This window comes from Apis cerana, linkage group LG1 (genome assembly GCF_029169275.1).
Source record: "Apis cerana isolate GH-2021 linkage group LG1, AcerK_1.0, whole genome shotgun sequence".
Classification (NCBI taxonomy): Eukaryota; Metazoa; Arthropoda; class Insecta; order Hymenoptera; family Apidae; genus Apis; species Apis cerana.
The window spans coordinates 2,214,879-2,240,193 of NC_083852.1; the positions used below are offsets into that span (position 1 = coordinate 2,214,879).

General features: G+C 40.5%; 1 protein-coding gene and 1 long non-coding RNA gene across 4 annotated transcripts; both read right to left on the reverse strand.

Annotated features, from left to right (window-relative positions):
* Nucleotides 1-8,429: 8,429 nt before the first annotated feature.
* Nucleotides 8,430-11,836, reverse strand: LOC114576864 (uncharacterized). 3 transcript variants are annotated; one of them, XR_009833441.1, is made up of 4 exons: nt 11,225-11,836; nt 10,879-11,021; nt 9,550-10,792; nt 8,430-8,986 (listed from the first exon to the last, which is right to left on the reverse strand). It is a non-coding gene; the product is annotated as an uncharacterized LOC114576864 (long non-coding RNA). The 3 variants fall into 3 exon arrangements; XR_009833440.1 differs by lacking the exon at nt 8,430-8,986 and having other exon boundaries at nt 9,308-10,792; nt 10,902-11,021; XR_003696344.2 differs by lacking the exon at nt 8,430-8,986 and having other exon boundaries at nt 9,308-10,792.
* Nucleotides 11,837-18,109: 6,273 nt separating this feature from the next.
* On the reverse strand, nt 18,110-23,414 carry LOC107992704 (proton-coupled amino acid transporter-like protein CG1139). Its single transcript, XM_062087242.1, has 7 exons — nt 23,180-23,414; nt 21,556-21,828; nt 20,840-21,191; nt 20,241-20,419; nt 19,951-20,138; nt 18,814-19,054; nt 18,110-18,638 (listed from the first exon to the last, which is right to left on the reverse strand). Exons 2-7 carry the CDS (start codon nt 21,768-21,770, stop codon nt 18,635-18,637), a joined length of 1,179 nt encoding a protein of 392 aa, XP_061943226.1. The 5' UTR covers nt 21,771-21,828; nt 23,180-23,414; the 3' UTR covers nt 18,110-18,634.
* Nucleotides 23,415-25,315: the final 1,901 nt, after the last annotated feature.

Here is a 25,315-nt window from a genome sequence, read left to right on the forward strand (position 1 = left end):
CTCGTTGGGTCGTGCTCGCGACCCGGCGATTCGTGTTGGTACGTCGAGTACGTTGGACCAATGGGCGGAGGGCAACGTTGCCACCACCACCCTCCTCTGTGTGGAACGGTGGGGATGCTGGCTCCGCTTCGTGACATCATCGATTCTGAATGGTGGAAATGCTCAACCGTGCGGAAGGCTCATCGGAGGGCGCGTGTTGTAGCGGAGCGCATGCGCTCAACCCCGAATCACGCAGCCCGGCGAAAAGGGGTACGTGCGATAAGTTCGCGCCAGATGGAGACCGACTGCCTGCTTGCACGCCTCGGTGTCCGCCTTCGAATTACTTTCATGGGCCGAGATCCTTACTTTTTTCCGTCGCATTTCTCTTTTTTCCCTCGAAACCCTTCTCTCTGCCTCTTCCCTCGGACAGCAATATATTATTTTGCGAGAGGATCAGCGATTCGAAAATTGGATTTCGACGATTTCGACATATCGAGATTGGATTATTCGATATTTGTGAAATAGATGGATCGTACGGAGAGCAGAATTCGAGAATCACAATTCCACGCACGATTCCTCTTGCGGGTTTGCTACCGAAATTCCACCTCCCCGGTTTCACTTCTTTCAAATTCTTATTAATTAAAAAATAGAAAGAACGAAGCAAGCAGCGAAGAAGAGGAGGAAACGTAGGAGAAAGCTTAAACTTAAAGTACGAATTCGGATCGTTATTATCGCATCGTTTTCCTCGATTCGATTCCAATTCTTGGTTGATTTATTCTATCATCGTTCGTCGCATAAATATAATAATCTTGAAACCCGATCTCCCCAATGTCTCAAATCCGTCGCCACGAGCACGTTCACACCAGTCTCATTATCTCACCTTGGAGTTCCGCAAAGGAAGGCACCGTGAACGTATTAAAATCTAATTTCCAGTGGCCCCCTTTGCTTGAAAACGGTGTCTAGTCACGCGTGGCTCGGTTGTGGGTGCTATGCACTTGAAAGTACGCAGCGCACGCAGGGGGTGAGTCACCCTCTCTTCTTCTGTCACGAGCTCCCACACAGCCTACCCCGCGAGCCGCTTCGCGACGAGGGGTGGCCCGGTGGGGAAAGGAATAACTGCATCAACCCCTGTCAGTGGCGCGCGCGTTTAGGTCCTCCCTTTTGCTAAGAAACAAGCTCGTTTCACACGAAACGCCTCGCGTATAAACCGTGGATTCTTGCTCCTCGAACGTTCTTCTTGCCTCCGTTTGTATTCGAGGGTAAACTTATTTATTAAGCAATTTGATCTTGGATGAAAACAGAAACGTAGTTGAAAGAATTGGAAGAAACGTCTATCTATGAAATCCGAGTTCGTTTATTTTGCATTTACAAATTATGATAATTTATCGAGATCAGTTACGATTTAATACAGTTTTTGGCAAGAAGGTATTTTTATTTTTTTAATGGGATAGAAGCAGCTTTTACGTTACGTGTCAGTGTGCATTTTAACAGAATCATTATAGTGGAGCAATGACCAACTGTTCCGTCGCTTGCGCGCAAATTAGATCAAATAAAATCAAGTGACTCGTGAAGGACGAGATCGATGAGGCCTTTCTCTCTCTCTCTCTTCTCTTTTTCTTCTTCGATGAATGATATTTTATCGATTTTCTTTTCGTAACACAATTTTTAATAGAAACAGAAATAATTTCTAAGATGTAAAAATATATCTTTTGCGATTATCCAATTTTAGATATCGATCGTAAACGAACGAGTTTGAAGCAAGGTCTTTAATTTAGATAAGAAGTTTTCAACTTTTTGACTTCAGATTCTTTCCTCAATAATACACCTGTGTAACCAGCTGACTTTTATCTCTGAAATATTTTTTCCTCGAGTAATAGTCAATACACGCACGATAAAATTGTACGGCATCCTGCACTCGAGTGATAAAAAAATTGTTTTCGATCCATTCCAAAATTATTCTCCTTATTTCCCCCTCCTTTATCCTACAATAAAAAATGCATCGAAATCATTCCATTTCCTCCTCCTCGTATGCACATTTATAAAAAAAAAAATTTGGAAGGAACGAAAAAGAAAAATATCGAGTTTTAAGTTTTTCAGAGGCTTGACGCGCGTAGGCTGTGCGGCGGAGGCTGTAAGGAGGCTGCAAGTCACGATGTGAAGCCAGCTTTAGGAGATCCACGCTGTGGAAGTAACGCGTTTCGATTTTGCGTTAGCTCAGCTACGCGTGAATCCAGCCAAGGTCAAGTCGTTCCCCGTTTCCGAGCATCCCTCCGCCGCTCGGCTAAGATCGATTCTAACGAATTTCATATCTAGGGTGGATCTGCATCACCGTAGGATAATATTTCGACGTTGGACGCGGATTAGTCACACCTTCCTTCCTCCCTTTCTTTCTTCCTTTCTTCCTTCCTTTCTTTTTTGCGCGAGATAAGAGAGAAGTTTCGTGGTTCGATTAACGCGATATTTAGATTATTTTAAGTGGGGCGACATTGAATATTTTGTATATGTAATGATTGTTCATGCGCGATGAACAGAATTATTATTCGGTAAAATATTTGGAAATGTGCGCCACCGTAAGCGAGTGTAAATATATGTATAGGTGCGTATCTTAATTACGCATTGATGAATTGTAAATTGAGAAAAATATTTTCTGCGCTTGAACTGATATTTACATTAATCGATACAGCATCGAAAGATCGATAAGAGATTATGTAAGCGCTTTTTTTTTTCTTTAACAAATCTCTTTTCGATATTCGACGATAAATAGCAAACCTTTCAAACTTGACTTTTCTCGAGTGCGTTTCGAGGAGGGAAAACATTTCGAGAACACATTTTTGTAGTAAGGGAAAAGTGACTGTTCAAAAGTGACTTTCGCTCTCGACGTCGAGTGTCCATTTTGCGAAAAATGACTGTTCGAGGGAATTTCAAATTTACGAGATACTCAGAGCATTTGCAAACTCGCGTAACAACACGTTAACCGAGTTTTCTCGAGCTTTCAGATTCGAAATTACGTATCCGCGCAAAGGAGAGAGAAAACGTGGATGGATGCGTATCCCCGCTTTTTACGTATATAATACTCGAAATAATAAATAAAATACTCCCACGAATCCGAGAATCAAGCGGAACAAGAACCTCTTGCTTAAAAAAACTTTCCAATTCCAATGTTACCAATCGCTCTCGTTTCTCATAGAGAAAAGAATCTTTTCGTCCGTCTCCCTATTAAAATTCCAAGTTTCACAATGCCAAAAATCCTCAAAATCCATCCTTTCCCATTCACCTCCCCGACCCGCTTCCTCCATTCAAACGTTCCAATTGCAACCGATTACAACTTCTCCTCCAGCAACTGCAGCAACTCTGTCGAGTTAACACAATTTCACGAGCGTTTTGATAAATTTTTACTCGGTGCTTAGCGCTGCGGGAAGAGGAGGAGGAGGGGGAGGAGGAGGACAGGTGAAAGGCACGAGGCAGGGCGCCACGGCGCGAAGAGAGAAGGAAGGGAGGCGCGAGCAGGGGGGAGAGAGCGGGCGGAGAGGGATAAAACAAACAAATTAACGTCAGAGTTGGTTGTTTATTGTTGGGTGGGGACACGGTAACCACGCCTTTGTCAAGCACGCCCTCCGGAGCGTTACATTCCCCTTTTCGCCCCCCACCACCATCAACGCCCCTGACTCACTCAGCTTCAACCCCACTACGGGCGTGCAGCGGCCGGTGGTGGAAGTGACGTCAGTGTACGCCGGCATGCAACAGGCGGCCGCCACGAAACACACACCGTGCCTCCTATAAACGCTTCTTCCTATCTGGAGACATTGCCGCTCCAATAAGTCACTTTTCTTTCCTCCTTTCTTTCTCGAAAAAATATCTCAACGAAGGAATTTTTTTGCCGATGGACCAGCTTGGCGAAACGGTGAAAGTAGACGTTGCCAATTCTACATTTCACTCCATTCCTTTAGGACGAACCTTCTTTTTCTTAAAGCTTCAAGTTCTTGATAATTATTCATAACTTTGCGATTGGATTGGAGTAGATTCGAGAATTCGGTTGAGAGAGAGAGAGGAGAAGGAAAAATGAAAGCGCGATGCCGATAACGACGGAAGGACAGGATGATTTCGTGGAGTCAAGGTGGAAGGAGGAGGTTTCCAGCGGGCGAGGAACCCGGCACGGATTGTAAATTATACCGGGCAGATAGAGAGAAATTCATGCTCTGATGACGCAGCGTTAACCACTCTCCGGTCATGCGATGATCAAAGGTAACAGTAATGGCCCGTGAGAGGATACCCGCTTGTATTTCGCCTAATATACTGCTGGCTAAATGCTGACGCGATTTCGAGAGTTGCCGTGGAAGACGATAGATTCGCTGGCAGGAGAGACAGAGAGAGAGAGAGAGAGAGCGAAAGAAGAATTGAAAAATATCGAGATCAAAATTCAATTGTAAAATAAATTTTGCTATTTAAATTTTAATATATTTAATTTAATTTAATTTGGCACAGAAAAAAAGATGTTCATTATTACATATTCATGCATATTTCAAACTACAAATTCATTCCCCAAATTGTTCCACTTAAAGCTAGTTAAACGTGTGCCACGTTTTGTTATTTTATTTTATAAAGTCTACTTGCGGATTATTTAAATATCAATTGTAATAAGGAAGAAAAGAAGAGATCTATTGTATGGGGAGTAGAAGAAAATTCGAAAATATCACAGAGAAAGAGAGAGAGAAAGAGAGCGAAAGAAGAATTAAAAAATATCGAGATCAAAATTCAATTGTAAAGTAAATTTTGCTATTTAAATTTTAATATATTTAATTTAATTTAATGTGGCACAGAAAAGAAGATGTTCCTCACATATACATGCATATTTCAAACTACAAATTCACTCCCCAAATTGTTCCACTTAAAGCTACTTAAACGTGTGTCACATTTTCTTGTTATTTTATAAACAGTTTACTTGCAGATTTAAATATCAATTGTAATAAGGAAGAAAAGAAGAGATCTATCGTACGGGGAGTAGAAGAAAACTCGAAGAATCGAATTATGCAGGGAGGTAAAGGAATATCACAGAGAGAGAGAGAGAGAAGGGGATGGAAGATCATAAATTGTTGGAGCAACGTGTGTACCTAACGTGGTGCACGCACGGTCGAGCGCGAGATCGCGCTTAGCATGCCTTTCAAAAATTTCACACATTACCGATCTTCCGACTCAGCCACCACTCTGCAAGTCGATCCATCATTTCGCCAGTTTACCACAGGAATCCACGAAAATTATCCGATAACGCGCCACCCATCTCTCGTTTGTCTTTGCCGGCCGTCTATCATCCCACCGTTCCTCTCTCTCTCCTATTCCACCCTTATCCCTCCTCCCTCCTGCGCCATTTTCTGGATGATGGACGCCGCTTCTGGATCGGTTCTGCTCGAATCGACGCGGCAACGGACGATTAACAGCTAAATCGTGGAAAGAATTTTGAACAAGTTGCAGCGTTTTTCACGTTTTTCTTTTCGATCGATGCGAAATATCTGTTGCGTGCGTGAGAGGGAGTGTTTAACTTCGCCGAATTGAATCTTTCCTCGATCATAAGAAAATATCCGTGAGTACATTAAACAACGAACGGATATTCCAAAATCTAAATACGCGTGTGTGAATAATCTGAACGCGGAATCGAAAAATCGTAAAATCAGCAGAGAAATTTTGAATTTATAAAATCTACGTTATACGTTCGACTATTCGATAAATAATTACAACAAAATAGAATTCTCGAGAGAGTACATGGAACAAACTTACTTTTTCTTTTCCAATGATAAAACTCCAAATTTGAAGAAATTAATCGGTGATTGATCGAAGGGATAAGAATTAAAGTATCGGTTAAATCGACCGTCCGCCCCCGGAAAAAAATCTCTGCAAAGAAATCTTCTCACAGACGTGATACACGCGCATGTACCCAGGGCGAAGACGAACTTTAATAAAGCATGAACAAACGCCGGTACATGGTGTACTCTGGGGTGTCGAATAATGGGGTGTTCGGGTCCGGTATCGCTATAATGGTGTTTCTCCCTCTGTCTCTCTCTCTCTCCCCCTCTTTCTTCCCTGCTGACAATAGGTCGGCCAGGTCAAGTGTGCGTATACTAATCATGTCCCTGGTCAGGGCCGAGGTCCGAAAATGTAGCGAGGAAATGCCAACTATGCACGAGGCACAATGCCCCCCTCGCACTTTCGACCAGATGCCATGGATATTCGGACCCTGGCCGTAGGACGCGCTGCCTCCTATCCTCGAGAAATACACGAAAATGATAGGATTTCTCTCTCTCTCCTCTCCTCTTAATAGAACTAAGAACTACCAACAGAGAATTTTTAGTGGAAAATTGGAAATTTCGATGGATGGATTGTTATTCAAAAATATATGATTGGGATATTTTATTCGAGGCGAATTTTAATATTCGTATCGATCAATTTATTACGTTTAGAATCGTTGAAAGAAATGTTGGAGTGGTGGATGTTACTCGAAATTCGTGTATTAAATATAAATATATGGACAATGAATATAATCGAATATACTATATACTCGTTCGTTTATTATTCAAATATTGGGATTGGGATTATTGCTTTTCATACAAGGCAAAGTTAATTTACAGAGAAATTCGCGTTATCAAATATAAATACAACGAATGTAATCGAATACTCGTTAATCGCTTGTTACTCAAATATTACGATAGTTGGAGCTTTTTATTCAAGGCAAAAATTAATTTATTAAAATCTTATCATTGAAAGAAATATTGGATTAAGATATTCGTGTATCAAATATAAATATATGGATTGTGTGAGATACAAGGAATATAATCGAACACTTGTTAATTATTATTCAAATATTACAATGGTTAGAGGTTTTAAGGTTTCTTTTGTTCAAGACAATTTTAATATTTGTTATCTTGTGTTGTAATACAGAAGATACAACGAATATAATCAAATATTTCATCGTTTATTATTTCAATATTACGATAGTTGAAGCTTTTTATTCAAGGCAAACCTAATTTATTAAAATCTTATCATTGAAAGAAATATTGGATTAAGATATTCGTGTATCAAATATAAATATATGGATTGTGTGAGATACAAGGAATATAATCGAATATTTATTCATCGCTTATTATTTTAATATTACGATAGTTGGAGCTTTTATTCGAAGCAAACCTAATTTATTCCACTTAAAACCTTATCATATTCAAAACTCGTGTATCAAATATAAATATATGGATTGTGTGAGATACAAGGAATATAATCGAATATTTATTCATCGCTTATTATTTCAATATTACGATAGCTGAAGCTTTTATTCAAGGCAAACCTAATTTATTAAAATCTTATAATTAAAAAAATATTTTAGATAAAAATATTAAGATATTCGTGTATCATGGATTGTGAGAGATGCAACGAATATAATCGAATATTTATTCATCGTTACTCAAAGCAAACCTTATCATATTCGAAACTTGTGTATCAAATATAAATATATGAAATATAAGAAATATAATCGAATATTTATTCATCGTTTATTATTTTAATACTACGATAGTATTAGATAGTATTGGAGCTTTTATTCAAAGCAAACCTAATTTATTAAAATCTTATAATTAAAAAAATATTTTAGATAAAAATATTAAGATATTCGTGTATCATGGATTGTGTGAGATACAAGGAATATAATCGAATATTTATTCATCGTTACTCAAAGCAAACCTTCATATTCGAAACTCGTGTATCAAATATAAATATATGGATTGTGTGAGATACAAGGAATATAATCGAATATTTATTCATCGCTTATTACGATAGTTGGGGCTTTTTATCATTAAAGGAAATATTGGAATAAAAAGAGATGTTACCTCGAAACTAGCTCGAATATAAATACGTCGAGGTTAAAAGAAAAGTATTGTCAGGAAGATGAAGAGGCCGAGATGTCCGTAGCATAAGCTGACGCGGGCAGAAGGTAATACCTGGCATTCTTCGAGGCGAAATTCGAACACTGGCCCAAGTTTCCCACATCCTCCCTTTCGGAAGAGGGGGTGGATCCACCTTGGGCGAGATGACAACGAACACTTTCCTCTACGGCCTCTATTACGGGATCAGTGTCGAGAAGCAGCGAGATTAGAGAAAGGCGGATGGTTTTATGCGATGGCGTGGCGAGGAGGTTGAATGTCGCGTGGGATCGCGTGGGATTAAAATCGAGTAGCAGCCTCTCCTTTGCGAAGGGTGGAAATCCATTCCGCTTCGAAAACCCTCTCCAAACGTAACATTTAAACCTTCTCGAAAAAAAAAATAGTATTCGAGTCGCGTAGATCAGAAATAAAGTGCACGAACGTATGTTCTCGAAACTCAACACCGAAAATGAAACTTTATTTGTCATCATTCTGAAAAAAAAATTATCCTCGTTTACCAAGTTAAGTTAAAGCCATCATCCAAGATTATGAGAGCTAAAATTTGAAAATTACAAAATTAACAAATCAAACTATATACCAAAATTACAAATCGTGATTAATATATTATGAGAAATAAGAAAATCGTTTTGAATTACTGTACGCGATAAACAACAAAAATTTGTTTTCACCAATCTCTCCACAGTGTTGTACTGTTCCCAGTGCGAAAATAAAAAATTCGGCAAGGAAGAATATCGTCGACGAGAAGGGAAGAAATTCGTCGCCCCTTTATCCTCTCGTGGCGCGAATCGCGTTTACGCGCGTAACAAGGCTGGGATCGCGAAACGACACTTTGAAACGTCGCATCTGCGGTTTCAAGAAGTCCAGCGGCGGCGAGCACCGTGGAAAACCGGCACTGTCGCTCTGCCGTTTAATCCCTTCGCCCCCCCGCGTCGCTGTCCCGCGACCGTAACGCGATTTGGAGCGAGCAGATTTTAAATCCGGGAGGTGCGCGTGCATTCATTGCGAGCCGATTCATCCCCCTCTTTTCCGTGTCTTTGTGCACCGTCTTCGACGAGGTGGACGTGGATATTGTGGCTTTCCTTTCGCCCCTGGTAAAAGTATTCCTTGGTTAAGTGGGTATTTTGCCTCGTCGAGTGGTGGTTGTTCGGGGGGAAAAAAAGAGTGTTTTGTCGTGTTTTGTTGCGAGAGTTGTCTACGGTATTGAGCGTGAGTGGAGAGGGTTTGGGACGTTGCGTGGGCTTGCTTCGAACGGTGAATTGAATGGTGTACGGGTTTAGAAGGGTAAACGCGGGATTAGGTTTGATCTTTCTCACGGAAATATTGTGTCGAAACGTATAATAATAATAACAATTCAAAAAAATTTGCAATAATATTATCATTTACCAAAATATCTTCTTTTTTATTATATTCTGAACAATTTATTCCCTATAATGAATTCTGCTTGTATAACAACGATATAAGGCTACTGATATAAGTAAATTGATCCTAACCTTATTTTTTTGTTTACAATATCCGTCAAATAATGAGAATCGGATCAAAGATCTGTGCGTATGATTATTTGTAGATTTGTATAATAAATACATCCATCGAACAAGATAATTTGATCGCCACGCGTTCAAAAAAAAAAGAAGAAGAAAAGAATTCCGCATACCTTAACAGCATCCGCTGCAACCTAAACCCCTCCCTCGGAGGATTCCAAAGTGGTGCAAAAATTCTCACGGGATCGTTCTTACGTGGAAAGAGCGATCGGCACACGGGACGGTGTGATTTTCATCGTCGTGGACATCATCGAAGGTGGTCCATTTCCCATCGACGGTCATCTGCCATCCTTGGAGGATGTTAGGTATCCTCCGGTTGGATAGCGTGTCCTCGTTATTCAACGGCAGGTGACCGGTCGATGGGTCACCTTATACGCGGTGCCGCGCGTTTTTTCCTTTCGAGCAACGTGTCTAGGATTTGCACGCCGTTTACTGCGCCTGTGAGAGAAGCGCGATCCTCCTCGAGGCTAATGTTACGCTCCTAGGTGGTTCACGGTTTCACCTCCCTTCTTCCTTTTTCTTTCCTTCTTTTTTCCTTCCTCTTCTTCTTCATAACACGAGCCTCGAGATCGTTTACACGCGGCTAGTCTTCCTTTTTATGCGAGAGCTATGGTGCAGGGCCGGTGTAATTACTTTGAAATTCTTCGCGACGGATGATCGTTTGGATACGATTCTAATTTTCAATGTTTTTCCACTAGTCAAAATCGAGAGTTCATTCGAATAATTAAACGTGTGCTCCATATGTGCGTTCAGAATCGAAAGATAATTCGTATTAAATTTTTGTGTAAGAATAACAATTATATGGTAAAATTATACTATTCTAAAAGTTATAAATATATTATCCTGTCTAATCAAAGAGATCGAAACGAATTAAAAAGTGTACGTATATATAACGAAATTACGTGTTAAAAAAGGTTAGGTTAGGTTAGGTTATATTTTTCGTAATCATCGGCCGTATCGTAAAAACTTTTCCCCGCTTTTTAATCTGTTTAAGACATTTGCAAAGTCTATGAATATCGGAGTTAGGTAATACATGCCGTGGCACGTTAAGGTACATGCTTGTTGGCGTCTGTCGCGTGCATATTTGCGCGCAAAAATCGAGGCACGGTGTTCGGTTTCGCGAATGTCTGCTGAGTCAGGAACCCGACCATCGATCACTTATTGTTAGCGAGCGAACACCCGTCGTATCGCGACTGCACTTATTTGCTTCGACACCCTTTTCGCCGACACAATTCTGTCATTTCCCTAAAAAAGTACCGATACTGATAGATTCGATTCCGCTTCGCCGATCCCCACATGTGATCTTACGATTATTATTTCTCTCGTCTATCGAAGTGATCGTCGAATTTGCTCGCACTGAAATGGAAAAGAATTATTTGTAAATATATATGCTAGATCTTTCATTTGTCTCAAAATTAAAATTACATAATATATATAATTACGTATATCTGTTAACAATCATAACCTCTTTCTAACCAAAATTATACGTATATTTGAAAATACGTCGTAATCGATCCAATCGCAATCCCTTCCATGATACATCTAGTCATTCTCATTATTCGCTATTTCAATTCTAATCATCGACCTAAAATGATATATATATATTTAACCACATGTATACAATTCACTAATAATCTCGTAACCTCGTAAAGTAACTGCGTAAAATGTTCAATTATTTTCGTCACAATCTTAACTTTTTATCATTTCGAAATTAAACTAATCATTTCTCCGATATATCTACTTATATTCAATTTCAATAATTCAAAACGCTTGGTCAACAATTATAACCTCTTCGAAATCGAACGGCACGTTTTCCAAAACGCGTCGAGATCGATCCAACAGCCTCCTTCTCTCCTCGAATATTACCATTTCACCCACTTTCCCGAAAAACAATCATCGTTCAGCTGCGAATTCGTCGCGGCTCGAGCCGATCCCATCGCGAACAATGAGCGGGATTATAATCGGCGTGGACGAGCAGCACGCGGCGAAAATTCACTCGCTCCGTGTACGCAGCACACGTCACCGATTCGAACGCCACTCGATCCTCGGTGGCGACACATCGGCCCGAGACGAATCGCGACAAAAGTTGACGTCTCCATCTCTCACGATCGAAACGAGCAACGACACGCGGTAGTCACGCCCATGTCGATCCTTTTGTCGCTCGGTAATGTTGTTGGGCCGAGATTTATTATTCGAACAAGGGTGCCTTGTCGTTATACACGCTCGATTCGGCTCGTATTTAGGAGGATTATTCGCGTGCACCGTTTACCTCTGTTTCGTTCGAATCGACTTCTTTCCTTTGCTCCGTTTTGTTGGTTCAAATTTACGCGTAGATGTACGATAGTGTTTTCGTTGCGCGAGTGGATTGGTGAGAGATTTCTAGTGGATTTAGTGATTCAACGTTAGAAGGTTAGAAGTTAGGTTAGAATTCTTTCTTTTGCTTCGTTTCGTTTTGCACGTATAGATTTACCTTTTTCCAGAGATTCAATCATCTAATGTTAATTAGGTTAGAATCGTGAACCTGTTACTTACGTCTTGATAGATACACGATTATAATTGTGATATAATGGATGGTTTATATTTCAATACAAGTAAACTTTGACTACGTGTCTGTGCATATGTTTGGAAATTGCAAAAATAAAATCAAAAATAAAAAATCTATAAATTCGAGCATTCTTTTCTCTTACATTTAAAAAAGTTTCATACTCTCAAACGAATTTTCATTCATTCGTTCCGATTTCAAGGAACGATCTCTTTTTCACGCAATCGGTTATCGCGCAAAGATTTCTCGCTCTTTAATCCAAACACGCCAAATGTCTCCCCTCGCTTGGACTCTTGGAGGAAGAGAAAGAAAAAGAAAAAGAGAAAAACTTGGGAACAGACGACCGACGAAACGTCGAAAGAAAAAGAAAAGAAAAGTGGAAAAATTGAAACGAAGGCGAGAGGCAAACTGGAAAACGTAAAAACAGAGAGACATAGGTTGCACACATACGCGCGGCGTTCGTACGCGTGACGAAGACGCGACAAAGGAGCGCGGGTGTTGGGGGCGAGGGGGGCGGTTGATGCGGGGGTGGCGGCCACGGTGGTGGTGGTGGTGAGGTGTAGTCATGACGACCGCAGCGACCAATCATCCGGAAGTAACGCAGCGCGAGATAACTCTGCATCCAATCAGGTTTAAAGCGGGGACGGGGCTGGCCATCCCCCGCAGAAAATCACCCCCATAACGAAATTTCCACCGTACGAGGGTAGATATACAAAACGACAGACGTCTCTCTCTCTCTCTCTCTCTCTCTTTCTCTCTCTTTCCGCCCTCCTTCCCTCTTTATCTCGTTCACCCTCGTCGATGTGGCCCTCGCCCGCGAGTCGAGGATAAGAGGAAAGGGATGTCGCCTCTTATCCACCCTCACCTTTCTTTTTTAATTCATAATCTCGGACCCCGTCGATGATAACCTGCGCCTCCAAGATAAGGATACACCTAGACGTCTTCGAAGGATAAAGTTTTGGGGATAGTGAATCCGAGGATTGCGAGGAAATTAGAAATTGTTTCGATCTCGAAACTATGATCCCTATGGTTTCCAAAATGCGATTATCGAGAAGAGGAAGAGGAAGGGGTTTGAAAATTCTGATTTCAAGGAAGCGAGGCAATTGTCGCTTTTCGATGATTATTCCGACGTATTCCCTCGTTGAATCGTTCCGTAAAAGAAATTTGGAATTTGGATTCGTGAGATAAAAAAAATTCGATTCGTCAAATTACACATCTCGTAATTTTTCCTCCAACATTTTCACATTGATCGATATGGCTGCCTCGTCTCGCGAGGATCGCTCTTCCAAAATTTACGCGGATCGACGAATGGGCACAGCACTCGAATCCTCCTCGAAATATTTCCCGCCACCTGATAAAGCGAGGCACTCGATAAATACAGAGCGGGATCGACATTTACCGCGTAAACGCGTCAGAATGCCCCGTATACGGGAAAAGATGCGTTTATGGGCTGGCACGGAGCCGATAAGAAGGCTCGTAAAACGAATGGCGACCCATAAGTGTTGGGAGCAAGTTGGACCATTCCCTTAGACGCGATCGGTCGTCGAACGGTGTGTATAACCTCCCCCCTCCCTCCCTGCATTTGTCACGTTTATCGACTTCGCCATGTACACCGCACAGTTTCATCGTGGCACAGTTTGACGGGCGAACGAATGGCGCGTTCCGCGAGAGGGGGTGGACGCGGGGGTTTAACGAGCATCCCTCCGTGAAACGAAACTCTCCTCTCTCAGGTGTGTTCAGAAAGGTGTTGGAAAAAATTATAATATTTATCCAGATTTCTCCTTTTGACTCGTCTTCGTTTGAGTATCGTTGTTCTCGAAATATCGATTGGAATGGAAAAATTTAACGATCGGTTTTTAATACAAATATTCTTCGTGGAAGTTGTTAATCAATTTTTATATAGGATTCGAGGATAATATAACGAAAATTTTCTTTCTATTTGGAGAAGCGTTTTTATGAAGATTTATATTTTTAAATTGCGGAAATTAGCTTCTCCGTAACGCGCATTCCCTTCCTCGCGAACAATTACAACGCGCGTTCCATCTTTATCAAAGAGCCACGTAAAACTTAATATTAATAAACTCGTCGTCCTCCTCGCAAACAAACTCTCCATCAATGGATCAATCACGCGTCAAAACATCTAATTTTCGCTCCTGTCTAAAACTCTCCTAATAAATTCGTCGACCACGATAATCCCAATCATTCCAAATCAATTTCGAACACTGGTGCGTGCATATACCAATATATATATATATATATATATATACATGGGAATCCAGTATTTTTCTCAAATCAATCGAGAGGATATTGGTCGGCCTCGCGGAAAATTTCCTTCGGCCGGTCCATCCTGGAAAAAACCTTCCACGATATCGAAACTCGCTAATCCACCTCGCGCCTCCTTGATTACGATACACCGGCGAATGGAAGGAAATAAAGAGAGGGAGGGAGGGAGGAAGGGAACGGGGGAGGGAAAAAAGAGATTTTTCTCATCATCCACGCTCGCTCTCCCCGCGCCCCTCCATCTATCCTCGCCTCTATCGCCCCCTCCCCTCTCGGGCGGGAGTGTGGGTGGATGAATTCCATCGTTATCGAGTCGCACCCCCATTTTACAAACGGGAAAGCTTCTCTTCCGCCCGCAAAATCCCTCGACTGAACGTGCATATTTCCATTTGACACGCCTCAACGATCGCCTGATTTTATTAAAAACCCCCGTAACCTGGTTCCATCCCTTCCCTCTTCCGCCACTCCAAGGGTTGAAATCTTTCCTCCAGATGCCTTTATTGCGCGACCTCCCCCTTCCGCGTCTTCCCCTTCTGATATTTCGAAAATTCGTGCTGGATTTCAAATTTCCCTCTTCTCAAAAGTTTGACATGTCCTCTGAGGTCGAGGAATTTTTTCCACCGGTGTCGGTCAATTTTGCAAATCGCGAGGAATCGTAAACTATGGAAACGACTGAACCGTCGTATTATATTAGATTAATTCAACTTGATCCGATCATTTATAATTTTCCTGTTTAACTACGAGACGTGAGAATGTATTACACGTTGATTCGCGAGTGAGATTTTACAGACCGAAAGTCGGCAATTGGCTCCATCAATCGTACTCGAGCTTCTCAAAGAGACATCTTCCGAGAGAGTAATATATACATATTCTTAATTTTCGAATTTCACTCGGCTCTCCCTCCTCCGTTCTCCGAAGCAACGTCGGAGGTGGTTGCTCGCTCGTTAAGAGAAAACCGTCGACAAATCGACTCGTTAATTCAAATATTCAAAGGTAATCGCGTAACACATTGGTCGATGAGGAGAGCTCGAACCCCCTCCCCCTTTCGATAACAACGACAACAGCTCGTTACGCGCCGACCCCTCTTCCCCTAATTTTCAAACTCGTCCGTCCGCTGTCTTGTCTGTCGTGGCAGAACGTATATACACCATCGTGTACGGAAGAGGGATCGAGCGATAGGGAGAAGAAGAAGGAGGAGGAGAAAGATGGAAGTCGTAAACGAGGTCGAGTGTCGAGGCAGCGTATAATTTCGATGACAAGCAAAGGGGTGGTTATATCTCGCCCATTTCTCTCCGCTCGCGTGTTTCTCCACGAGTCGGGCTGCGAGTGGCGGCTGCGAGCCACCCCTGTGATTGTATTAATCCAACCGTACCCCTCCAACCATTTACTTCTCAGTTTCTCCCCTTCCCCCCGATCTCTTTTCGTCCCGCCGGGAGGAGGATGGCCCTCGCGTCCTCCTCTGTCATCCGACCACCCACCACCGACGCCCGCCGACCCTCCTAAAGCACGACTTCCGGAGGCAAACGAAGCGTGCGAGCGTCGTGTATAATGAAGCGCCGCTCCTTCGTTTCCTCGCCGTTGTTCCACCCGTCGTCACCTTCCTCCTCCTCCTCCTTTTCGTGAAGAATATGGCCAAATTTAAAGCCCTTCTGCTATTTCTATTATTTCTTCCAATTCTTGGATCGTGCCTCGATCTTTGGAAATGCGAGAATATGATCGAGAAACTGTGATTTTCAACCATCTTTGGACACGATTTCTACGATTAATTGGATTAATGAATCAGAAACAGTGTTCCTTGAAACTTATATAAGAATTTGGAATTTTTCAACTCTTTTAATGCTATTTCCCTAGCACGGCATTTGGCAACGTATACTTTGCGAATAATATATATATATATATATATATGATATTCTGCTTTAAAAGATTCTTCTAAATTATTTGTGAATTATATTTGGTCTACTCTTCTCTAACCACATTTCGCGACGTACACTTTAAAAATAATCTTAATATATTAGCGAAGGATCATATTACACAACATAATATCTCTATACGAGAGAAAAAGAAACCTTAACATATATATATATATATATACACACTTTCGACAAAAGACAGACAGATGTCACCCACGTCGCTCGCTCGAAACTCGCAACAAAACTCGCAAAGTTCGCACGATATAAGCTTTTGCCGCGATATAAGATTTCGGAGAAGAGGAGAAAAATGTGAGAAACGAGAGGAGTCGGGGAGATATCAGAGGAAGGGGGAGAGAAGGTACAAGCCGTTTAGCGATATTTCACGGGGCTCTCGTTCGTAAGGGTTTCTAGCCGCGCACGGTATTACCGGAGCCAGTCTTGCAAACTCGAGATAAGGGCGGACCCGGTTCCCAGTTCCCGACACCGGCAACCGTCGTAGCTAAGGAGACGAGGTGCATTCTCGTGCACGGGGCAGAAGAGGACAGGAAGATCCTCTGGGAAGAAAGCCGCTAAGAAAGCCCCATTCCGGGGCCGCCACGCACTGCAACGCCTCGTCTCGCGCCGTCCCTGAAATGAAATTGGTTAATATCCCCCCTCCTCTTATCCATCCTCGCCGTTCATTTCGCTCCCTATCCTTGAAAAATTTCCTTCCACTTCTTCTTCCTCTTCTTTCTCAAAATATATTCTCTTTTCTTTTTTTTTTTTTGATTTGGCAATATATATCGGTTAGATAGATATTGTTGGAGACAGTTAACGGAAAGATGGTTGTAATATATTATCGCGACAATAATTGTAAGATGGATCCTTTTTCTTTTCTTTTTTCGGAACGATCGCAGCGCTCTTGTTACGAGAGAAGTTAGGAGAGAATCGATTCCGAGTAACCGGTGTTCACGCTCGGTTAATTAGCGACCATTTAAGTGCACGTGCACCTCGAGCCTGCAGCTAATCCCTGCAATTTTTGCCGAAGGGAAGGACGGGCCAAGCCGTCCTACCAATTAAAAAGAAAAAACCTCAGAGACACCCTTCCCTAAAGAACTCGTTATTTACACCGCAAAAGAGGCGCACGTGCTCGTCCAATTCTGTTCGCCCGTAATCCTCTCTTAATCACTCGGATGTGCACTAACAGGTGCAAACCAATTGTCCATCCCTTCTCTTCGTTCGTACGAGAAGTCACGCGGACGCTCTTCTTTTTTCTTTTCTTTTCTTTCGATATTATTATTTTAAAGAGAATTGTTGCAATTTTTAAATTAATTCTATGACGAATTAAATTCGTTGGAAAAGATCAGGTTAGAGAAATTTTACTTTAATTCGCATCTTATTATTATTATTATTATCATTATTATTATTATTATTATTATTATTATTAACACAACTCGTCGAACTTAAAGAAAATCGTTTCTTACCTATTGTATTTTATTATAACTCATCGAACCAAAACGCTCAAAAAAAGATTGGATCAGTTGTTCCACTCTCGTTCGCTGCGCAACCCCTTTTCAAACTCGGTTTTCCATTAAAAAAAAAAGAAGAAGAAGAATCGCCAGTTGTTCGAGCTTCCCCGACAAATTCAAACAAACGAAAGAAAGAAAAAAAAAAGAATTTCCGAGTTGTCCAAACTTAGGAACAAACTTCAAACAAGGCTGGTCAAACACCGCCCAATATTGCACCATATTCCCATCTCTCGAACAGATCCAGACAAACTTTAATCGCGTGCCTCGTCTTCGAAGAAAGGAAAGCAAAAGGGAAGGAAAGAGAGAGAGAGAGAGAGAGAGAGGAAAAAAAGAAACTTGTCCAAGCCCCTCCCCCCTAATAAAAAAAAAAAAGAAGCAAACGAGGTTTCGTCTCATTCCACCCGTTATATTCCACCCACAGTAATGAACGCGACCACCTTGAATTGGCAAACGGATGAACGACCAGCCAGAGTCGGTCCGTAAGAGCGAACTCGAGCCGAAGAACACAAGAGACAAAGAGACGAAGAGTTCCACAACTCGGAGAGAGAGAGAGAGGGAGAGGGAGAAGAGGAAACGAGAGGGTGGTAAGAGGGAGCCGCCAAAAGGGGTTCCTCTCTCTCTCTCCGCTTTTGCCCTCTCCGAAGGGACTCTCCCACTCACTCACGTTAACTCAGGCATTCGTACGCGTGCACGGTGACACGCGTCCCTGCATTCGAATGCCTTTGCACGCGTGTCCTCGTCCTTCATGCGTATCTGATAAGCCATTGACGGCTGGATGATCTGACGCGATTATACGGGGCCCTCCCTCCTATTGTGTCCCATCTCCTTCCCTCCTCCTTGTGCATCTTCTTCCTTTCTTTCATTTCTTTTTTTTTTCCTTTTTCTTCTCTTCTCTGGAAAGTTTTAAAAGATTGCCGCGGCTAACTTTCAGATCGACGAGAGGAACGTCTCCTGGTTTCTACCTGTGGAATAAAGTTTGTGAAATTGTATATTTTCGTACGCAGAGACAAGTGGTTTTATGGGAAAGAAAGAGAGAGAGGGAGGAGGAGGTTGAATATTTGGGTGTTGGACGTGATAATCTTGCTCCAATCCGTGATTCGTAGGAAGAATGGAATGTAGGATAGAAAAGAGCTTTACCTGTTTTTGAAAAACTCGATGATCAAGGTTAGATTGACTACGATCACGTAGGACGTGATGAAGCAGACAGCGATCAGCAAGGACAAGCCGAAAATCAGCTTCCATTTCAGCGTGCCGTAATTGTTGTGATGCACCAGAATGTAGAGAAAGGCTGGGATGATGATCGATAAAGTCGACGTGCCAAGTGCCCCGACCACAGCCATGAATAAATCCAATTTAGGAATTATCGCCGCCAAAATACCTGTAATTTCGGTTTACGTTTCGGTTAAATTTCGCCTCCTTTTCTTATCTTTCGAAACGCAAGCACGAAAGACGTATCGTGTAACACTTTTTTCAACAAGAAACAACTTTTGAAAAGAGGCGAAATGAAATTTATGGTAGCTCTTCCCAGCTGGCTAATGTCGTTCCGCCTCTCCAAACTTTCAAACTTGAATTATTCATGGAATTATTTGCATTTCCAGATTGTATTAATTAACAATCCCACCAATTTCCTTTTCTCTCTCTCTCTCTCTCTCTCTACATGCTGAATAAATATCATTCCAACTACACAAATTAAAATTTTTTCCAATTTCTCCAATTCGATTCAGAGTTATATCGTTCGACAACAATTTTCTCTGCGTTTGCGTATAATTGTGCCCGGCGATATTTTCTTTTCCCCGAAATTTCGAACGTTCGAGCAAGAAAAAAGTCGGGGGAAACGTCGAACAGGAAGGAAATTATCTCGTTTTCCCGGGGAGGAGAAGGAATCGATCGAAAAGAGGGAAAAGTTGGGTCCATCGAACCGTCCCTTATTAGAACCGATGAATGCTCTCGCGCCAAGAGTTTCTCTACGGGGAAACTAGGCTATCCATACTAAATTTCCCCAAAATAGATTCTCCAACTTTGGTAATATCTAGCTTGCGATCGATCGATCGATCGATCCTCTTCCTCCCTCGAGTTTACCTCGAAAGGGAAAGGAGAAAAGGCCAAGTTTCGACCTCACAAAATTAAATCCACGTGTCGAGATTTGAAGATATTTGAGAAAGGAAAGAAATTGCTCTGCGAGTAATTCAACTTTTGGAAAGATTTTGCAAACTCGTCCGTAGAAATACATCACGAATTTCATTAAAAGTTATTAAAAAGATAAAATATACGTACACGTGATGAAAGTGACGATCAAACGAATCATCACGTTCCAGAAGATGTAAATTTTACCACGGGGCTGGTTATCCTCGTCTCCTGGCATGATGTACTGATCCAATAAAATGATTATCGGCATGTAACATTGCAGCCCGTACGTGAAATATATGGAGAGGGCTTGCATCACCAGCGCCAGTATCGTCGCTCTACAACAAACGTTTTCCTTCTTTTTTTTTTTGTCTTCGTCGAATATAACTTGTTGGAGAGTGCGTAGAAAGTGTGTGTATCGTATCAGATCAGGAAATTACGGATCGTTGGTGGTGAAGTTTCGAATGAAATTGCCGTTAGAGTCGGGGCCAAATTTCAAATAGCCGATCACACCGACGAAAGTGTGGAAAAGGGTAATGTGCATCATACCGTGGTTCAACACCCCGGTGAATTTCGTGTAATTCCACGGTTTCTTCATGTCGTGCTCCACTTCCAGCATCTAAGCAACGTTAATTTAATTCAATCTTCGTTACAAAATATTTTCTTTTCTTCAAAAAGATCGCGCTCGAAATCTTGTAAATAAAATCTAAATCTTTAAATTTCAAACAGCAGATCGATACCGTTTGATTAATATTATTCTTTAATTAATAATGTGTCATCGTCAATTGAAAAAGTATTTCATCTATGTCTATAGCACATATTTGTTTTCGAAAAATAATAAAACTACGGAAAGATCAAGATGAACGGACAAGTAATAATTTTAAAAATAACTGCTCAAGCTCGACAAAACATTCCACCAAATTTTGAAGATTTAATGGAAAGAAAGGTTGCCGAGTTTCCTCGAAAAAAGAAAAAAATTAAATATTTCATTAAATAACGTTCAATTGAAAAAATGTTTAAACGCGGATGGAAGACTCACTATTCCAGGGGAGCTTATGCTGAAGAACACGGTTCCGACGAATTTTGGATAAAGGCCGACGTTCTGGTTGATTATAACCCATTCACCGCCAATCCCGTCCTTCAACGCGTATACAACGGCTATCACAGCCGCGACGAACAGGAACAAGTTTCCGATAATTGAGATGATCGCTATGTCGTTTAAGTATTTCATCATGTTCATCACGAAGAAGAATGGGAACAGAATCAACACTATGTATTTGTGATCTATCCCCTCGAAATCGTAGAATTCTTGCACGATCCCGGATATGAATACCACGTACACGGCGCCCACACCTATGTAACACATTATTATCGAGCTGTCCACCAGACATCTGGAAAAGAAGATTAGGAGTACGATTAATTCAATATCCAAATTACGTGTGTTAATATAATATATATTATTTTATATCATTTTCACGTAAGAATCGTAGCATAAAAGAAATAAAATTTTCCGTTAACTTTTATTTTATTATATATCACATCGTGATATTAAAGGTAGAAATAATTGTTAATTACTTTTTAAAATTAAATTCTATTACTATAAATTTTATAAATACGAAAAGAAATTAACGTTGGTGTTGAAAGAACGAATCATTTCGTTCAACGGAATCGTTTGTGTAATTAAATATTTCTGTGTAATGCGGAGAATGGAGTGGAATAATATTTTAAAATTGATATATATGTAAATTTACAAACGTCGCAATACGGGAGGACAGCCAAGGCTTTTTGTTGCCTGTGGTCAACGTGGCGACCACCACCTCGTCGTAGTTCAAAATCGGCCTCCTCAAACGGATGCACATCTTGCGATGGATCTTGAGCAAAATGTGGAGGCATCCCGTGATCAGCAATCCAATCAGAATCGTGCCGGCCACTCCGATCACCAAACCGACACTCGCGAACGCGTTCGGCATCGCGAACAATCCGGTCCCGATCACGCTTTTGATCAAAGTCGCCAGAGATTTGAAGTTGCTGGAAAAGATCGGTGCACACGAATCCTTCGTATACGCGAATATTACGTATGCGTGGTCAAAAGTTTTCTAGAATATTTTTATCTGTACTCGAAAATTTCCAATCTTTTATAATTTAACTTAATCGTAACTCTCGTCCACAATTTTTCTAGTCGTCGTAGAAAAATTGTGTGCGAAAAATTTTTGTACGCGATCTTCGACTCACAATCTCACAAGTTTTCTAGAATATTTTAAAATTGATGACTGTGAATATATTCTGAAAGTACTCGAAAATTTCCAATTTTCTATAATTTAATTTAATCGTAACTCTCGTCTACAATTTTTCTAGAATATTTTTATTTAAATGTGTCGTAGAAAAACTGTGCGAAAAATTTTTGTACGATCTTCGACAATTTTCTATAATTTAATTTAATCGTAATTTCCTCTCACAAGTTTTCTATTAATTATGAATATATTCTGAAAGTACTCGAAAATTTCCAATTTTCTATAATTTAATTTAATCGTAACTCTCGTCTACAATTTTTCTAGAATATCTTTATCTCGATGTGTCGTCGTAGAAAAACTGTGCGAAAAATTTTTGTACGCGATCTTCGACAATTTTCTTTATAATAATTTAATTTAATAATTAATTAACTTCTCCTCACAAGTTTTCTAGAATATTTTAAAACTGATAACTATGAATATTCTGAAAGTACTCGAAAATTTCCAATTTTCTATAATTTAATTTAATCCTAACTCTCGTCTATAATTTTTCTAGAATATAATATAATATAATATATTTATCTAAATGCGTCGTCGTAGAAAAACTGTGCGAAAAATTTTTGTACGATCTTCGAGAATTTTCTATAATTTAATTTAATCGTAATTTCCTCTCACAAGTTTTCTAGAATATTTTAAAACTGATAACTATGAATATTCTGAAAGTACTCGAAAATTTCCAATTTAATCGTAACTCTCGTCTACAATTTTTCTAGAATATCTTTATCTCGATGTGTCGTTGTAGAAAAACTGTGCGAAAAATTACTGCACGCGATCTTGGACAATTTTCTATAATTTAATTTAATCGTAACTCTCGTCTATAATTTTTCTAGAATATCTTTATCTCGATGTGTCGTCGTAGAAAACTGTGTGCGAAAAACTTTTCTAGAGACGATCTTCTAAAATTTTCTAAAATTTTCTACGATTTAATTTAATCCGTAAATCCGATCACAAAATTCGAAATTGTAACATCAATTTTCGTAAATTTATAAAAAGGGATCGAAGCGAAAGAGAAACGGAACGATTTAAAATAATTGATTGATTATTTTAAGAGCAGTAAATTTTAAGAAATGGTAAAAAGAAATGGTTTTTACGAGACTGGTTTGGCTGGCTTTCGATGGGCGTAAGGATCGTACGGCTCGTCCTGGATTTGTGAGAACACTTGTGGCTCGTCTATCTGTGTTGCGGATCTAAACGTACAACGTTTATAAATAATTTAACGTTGGATTACGCAGAGAAAGAGATTTTGAGGAAGAAATTTAATAATAATAACGAATGAAGTAATTACAGATCGTATTGTTCATCCTGAGTTTGAAAGAATTCTTCGGATTCGCTTATCTGTGCCCCGGATCTACGCGTACAATGCGAATAATGATAAACGATTTAATACGTAAAGACGAGAACGAATAAAATGTATTTACACGTTATACAGTTCGTACACTTCGAGATTTTCAGAAGATTTTTCCGCTTCGTTCGTCCCTGTCTCGTCCCTACGACATACAACGTAAATAACGTAAACAGTAAGAGGGACAAGTTAAGATTAATGTGTGTATATATTCACTGCTTGTACGGTTCGTCGTCCTCCTCCTTCCTGTTCAAGGAAGATCCCTCTGATTCTTCGCTCATCCTCGGATCTAAATGCGAAATAACGACGTATTTACAGGTTATACGTGAATCGTTTATTACCAGAGTCGATCGATATTTAAATTTGAAAAAAAAAAAAGAGGAAAGAAACTTTTGAATCTATATCAATCGATGAAATAATAATTTCCAAACGAAAGTGCGATATCGTCTTACATTTTGCGATCCAAAGTTAACCAAAAATAACCAATTTGTCCGGGAAGAGATATAAATATACGTAAATACCTCCGAACTTGTTTACGATGTCTTAAATGCGAATCGATTAATCGTGATTAAATTTTCAAAGCTCGATTCATGAAACGTTCGGAAGGAAAAAGTCTTGAATCAAATGACGAAATACAAGAAGATCTAAAAATTAATTATCCTTAAATTCGATCGTTAAAAATTTTCTTCAATCGAAACGACGAATTTCCATCAAAAAATCGCGATCAAAAAGATACGATTTAAACATTCTCAAACACTTTCCAAAAATTCTCTTCGAAAAACTACTTCATCCCATAAAAAAACTCCCATCAACTCCATACGAAATTTCAAATTCTTCACAAACTTACACAACAAGAGTCACGTATTCAAACATTCTCAAACATTTTCCAACAAAAAACTACTTCATCCGATAAAAAAATTCCCATCAACTCCAAACGAAATTTCAAATTCTTCACAAACTTACACAACAAGAGTCACGTATTCAAACATTCACAATCGTTCGATTCAATTCCAAAATAGATTCCTCTAAATTCCTATAACACGAAACATTTTCCAACAAAAAACAACTTCATCCGATAAAAAAACTCCCATCAACTCCAAACGAAATTTCAAATTCTTCACAAACTTGCACAACAAGGGTCACGTATTCAAACATTCTCAAACAGAAAAATCTTCTTCCTCGCGACGATTTCCATTTCCAAAAAAAAAGAAAAAAAAATCGCGAACATTTCTATCAAAAGAAAAGAGAAAAGGGAAGAAAAACATCCTCGAATCTTCGATCCCTCTGACAAAAGGTTCACGATTCAACGCAACTTGCTTCGCCTTAAAAAAAAAAAAAAGAAAAAAAAATACCGTTTCAAAAAACGGTTTACAAACGACCGCGCCTCTTTCCCGAGGAGAGAACGGTTAGGTCCGATCGCTCGACATTAACGCGAATTTATCGCGCAACTAATTTCCAGGGAGGAGGCAGGGACAAGGTGGAAAGACGGAATAAGGCTGGATACCCCCTCCCCCGGTCCCCCCGGCCCCGGGTATTGTGATCCTCTCGGTCGGGTGGACCGAGCTGACCGACTTAGCGGGAACGCGAGTTCAGTTACGGAGATTTCCTCGGGGGATTTAACGCCTCGCGGCTCCTCACGGATTGGATAAAAGGGATCATCGGCGTGAGCTTGAACCCCGGTTGAATCGTGGTTAAGGCCACGGCGACAAACCGCTTTCTTTTCAACCGGGTTAACCGAGGGGGAAGGGAAGGGAAGCGATGACTGTATCATCTTCGTCTTCCATCGAAATTACACTTGCCTGAGCTTCGCGATACGAGAGTGGTGTGATCGAGACGATCTTGTTCCACCTTCTTATCTCGTCCGGATTAATTAGATCAGTCGATA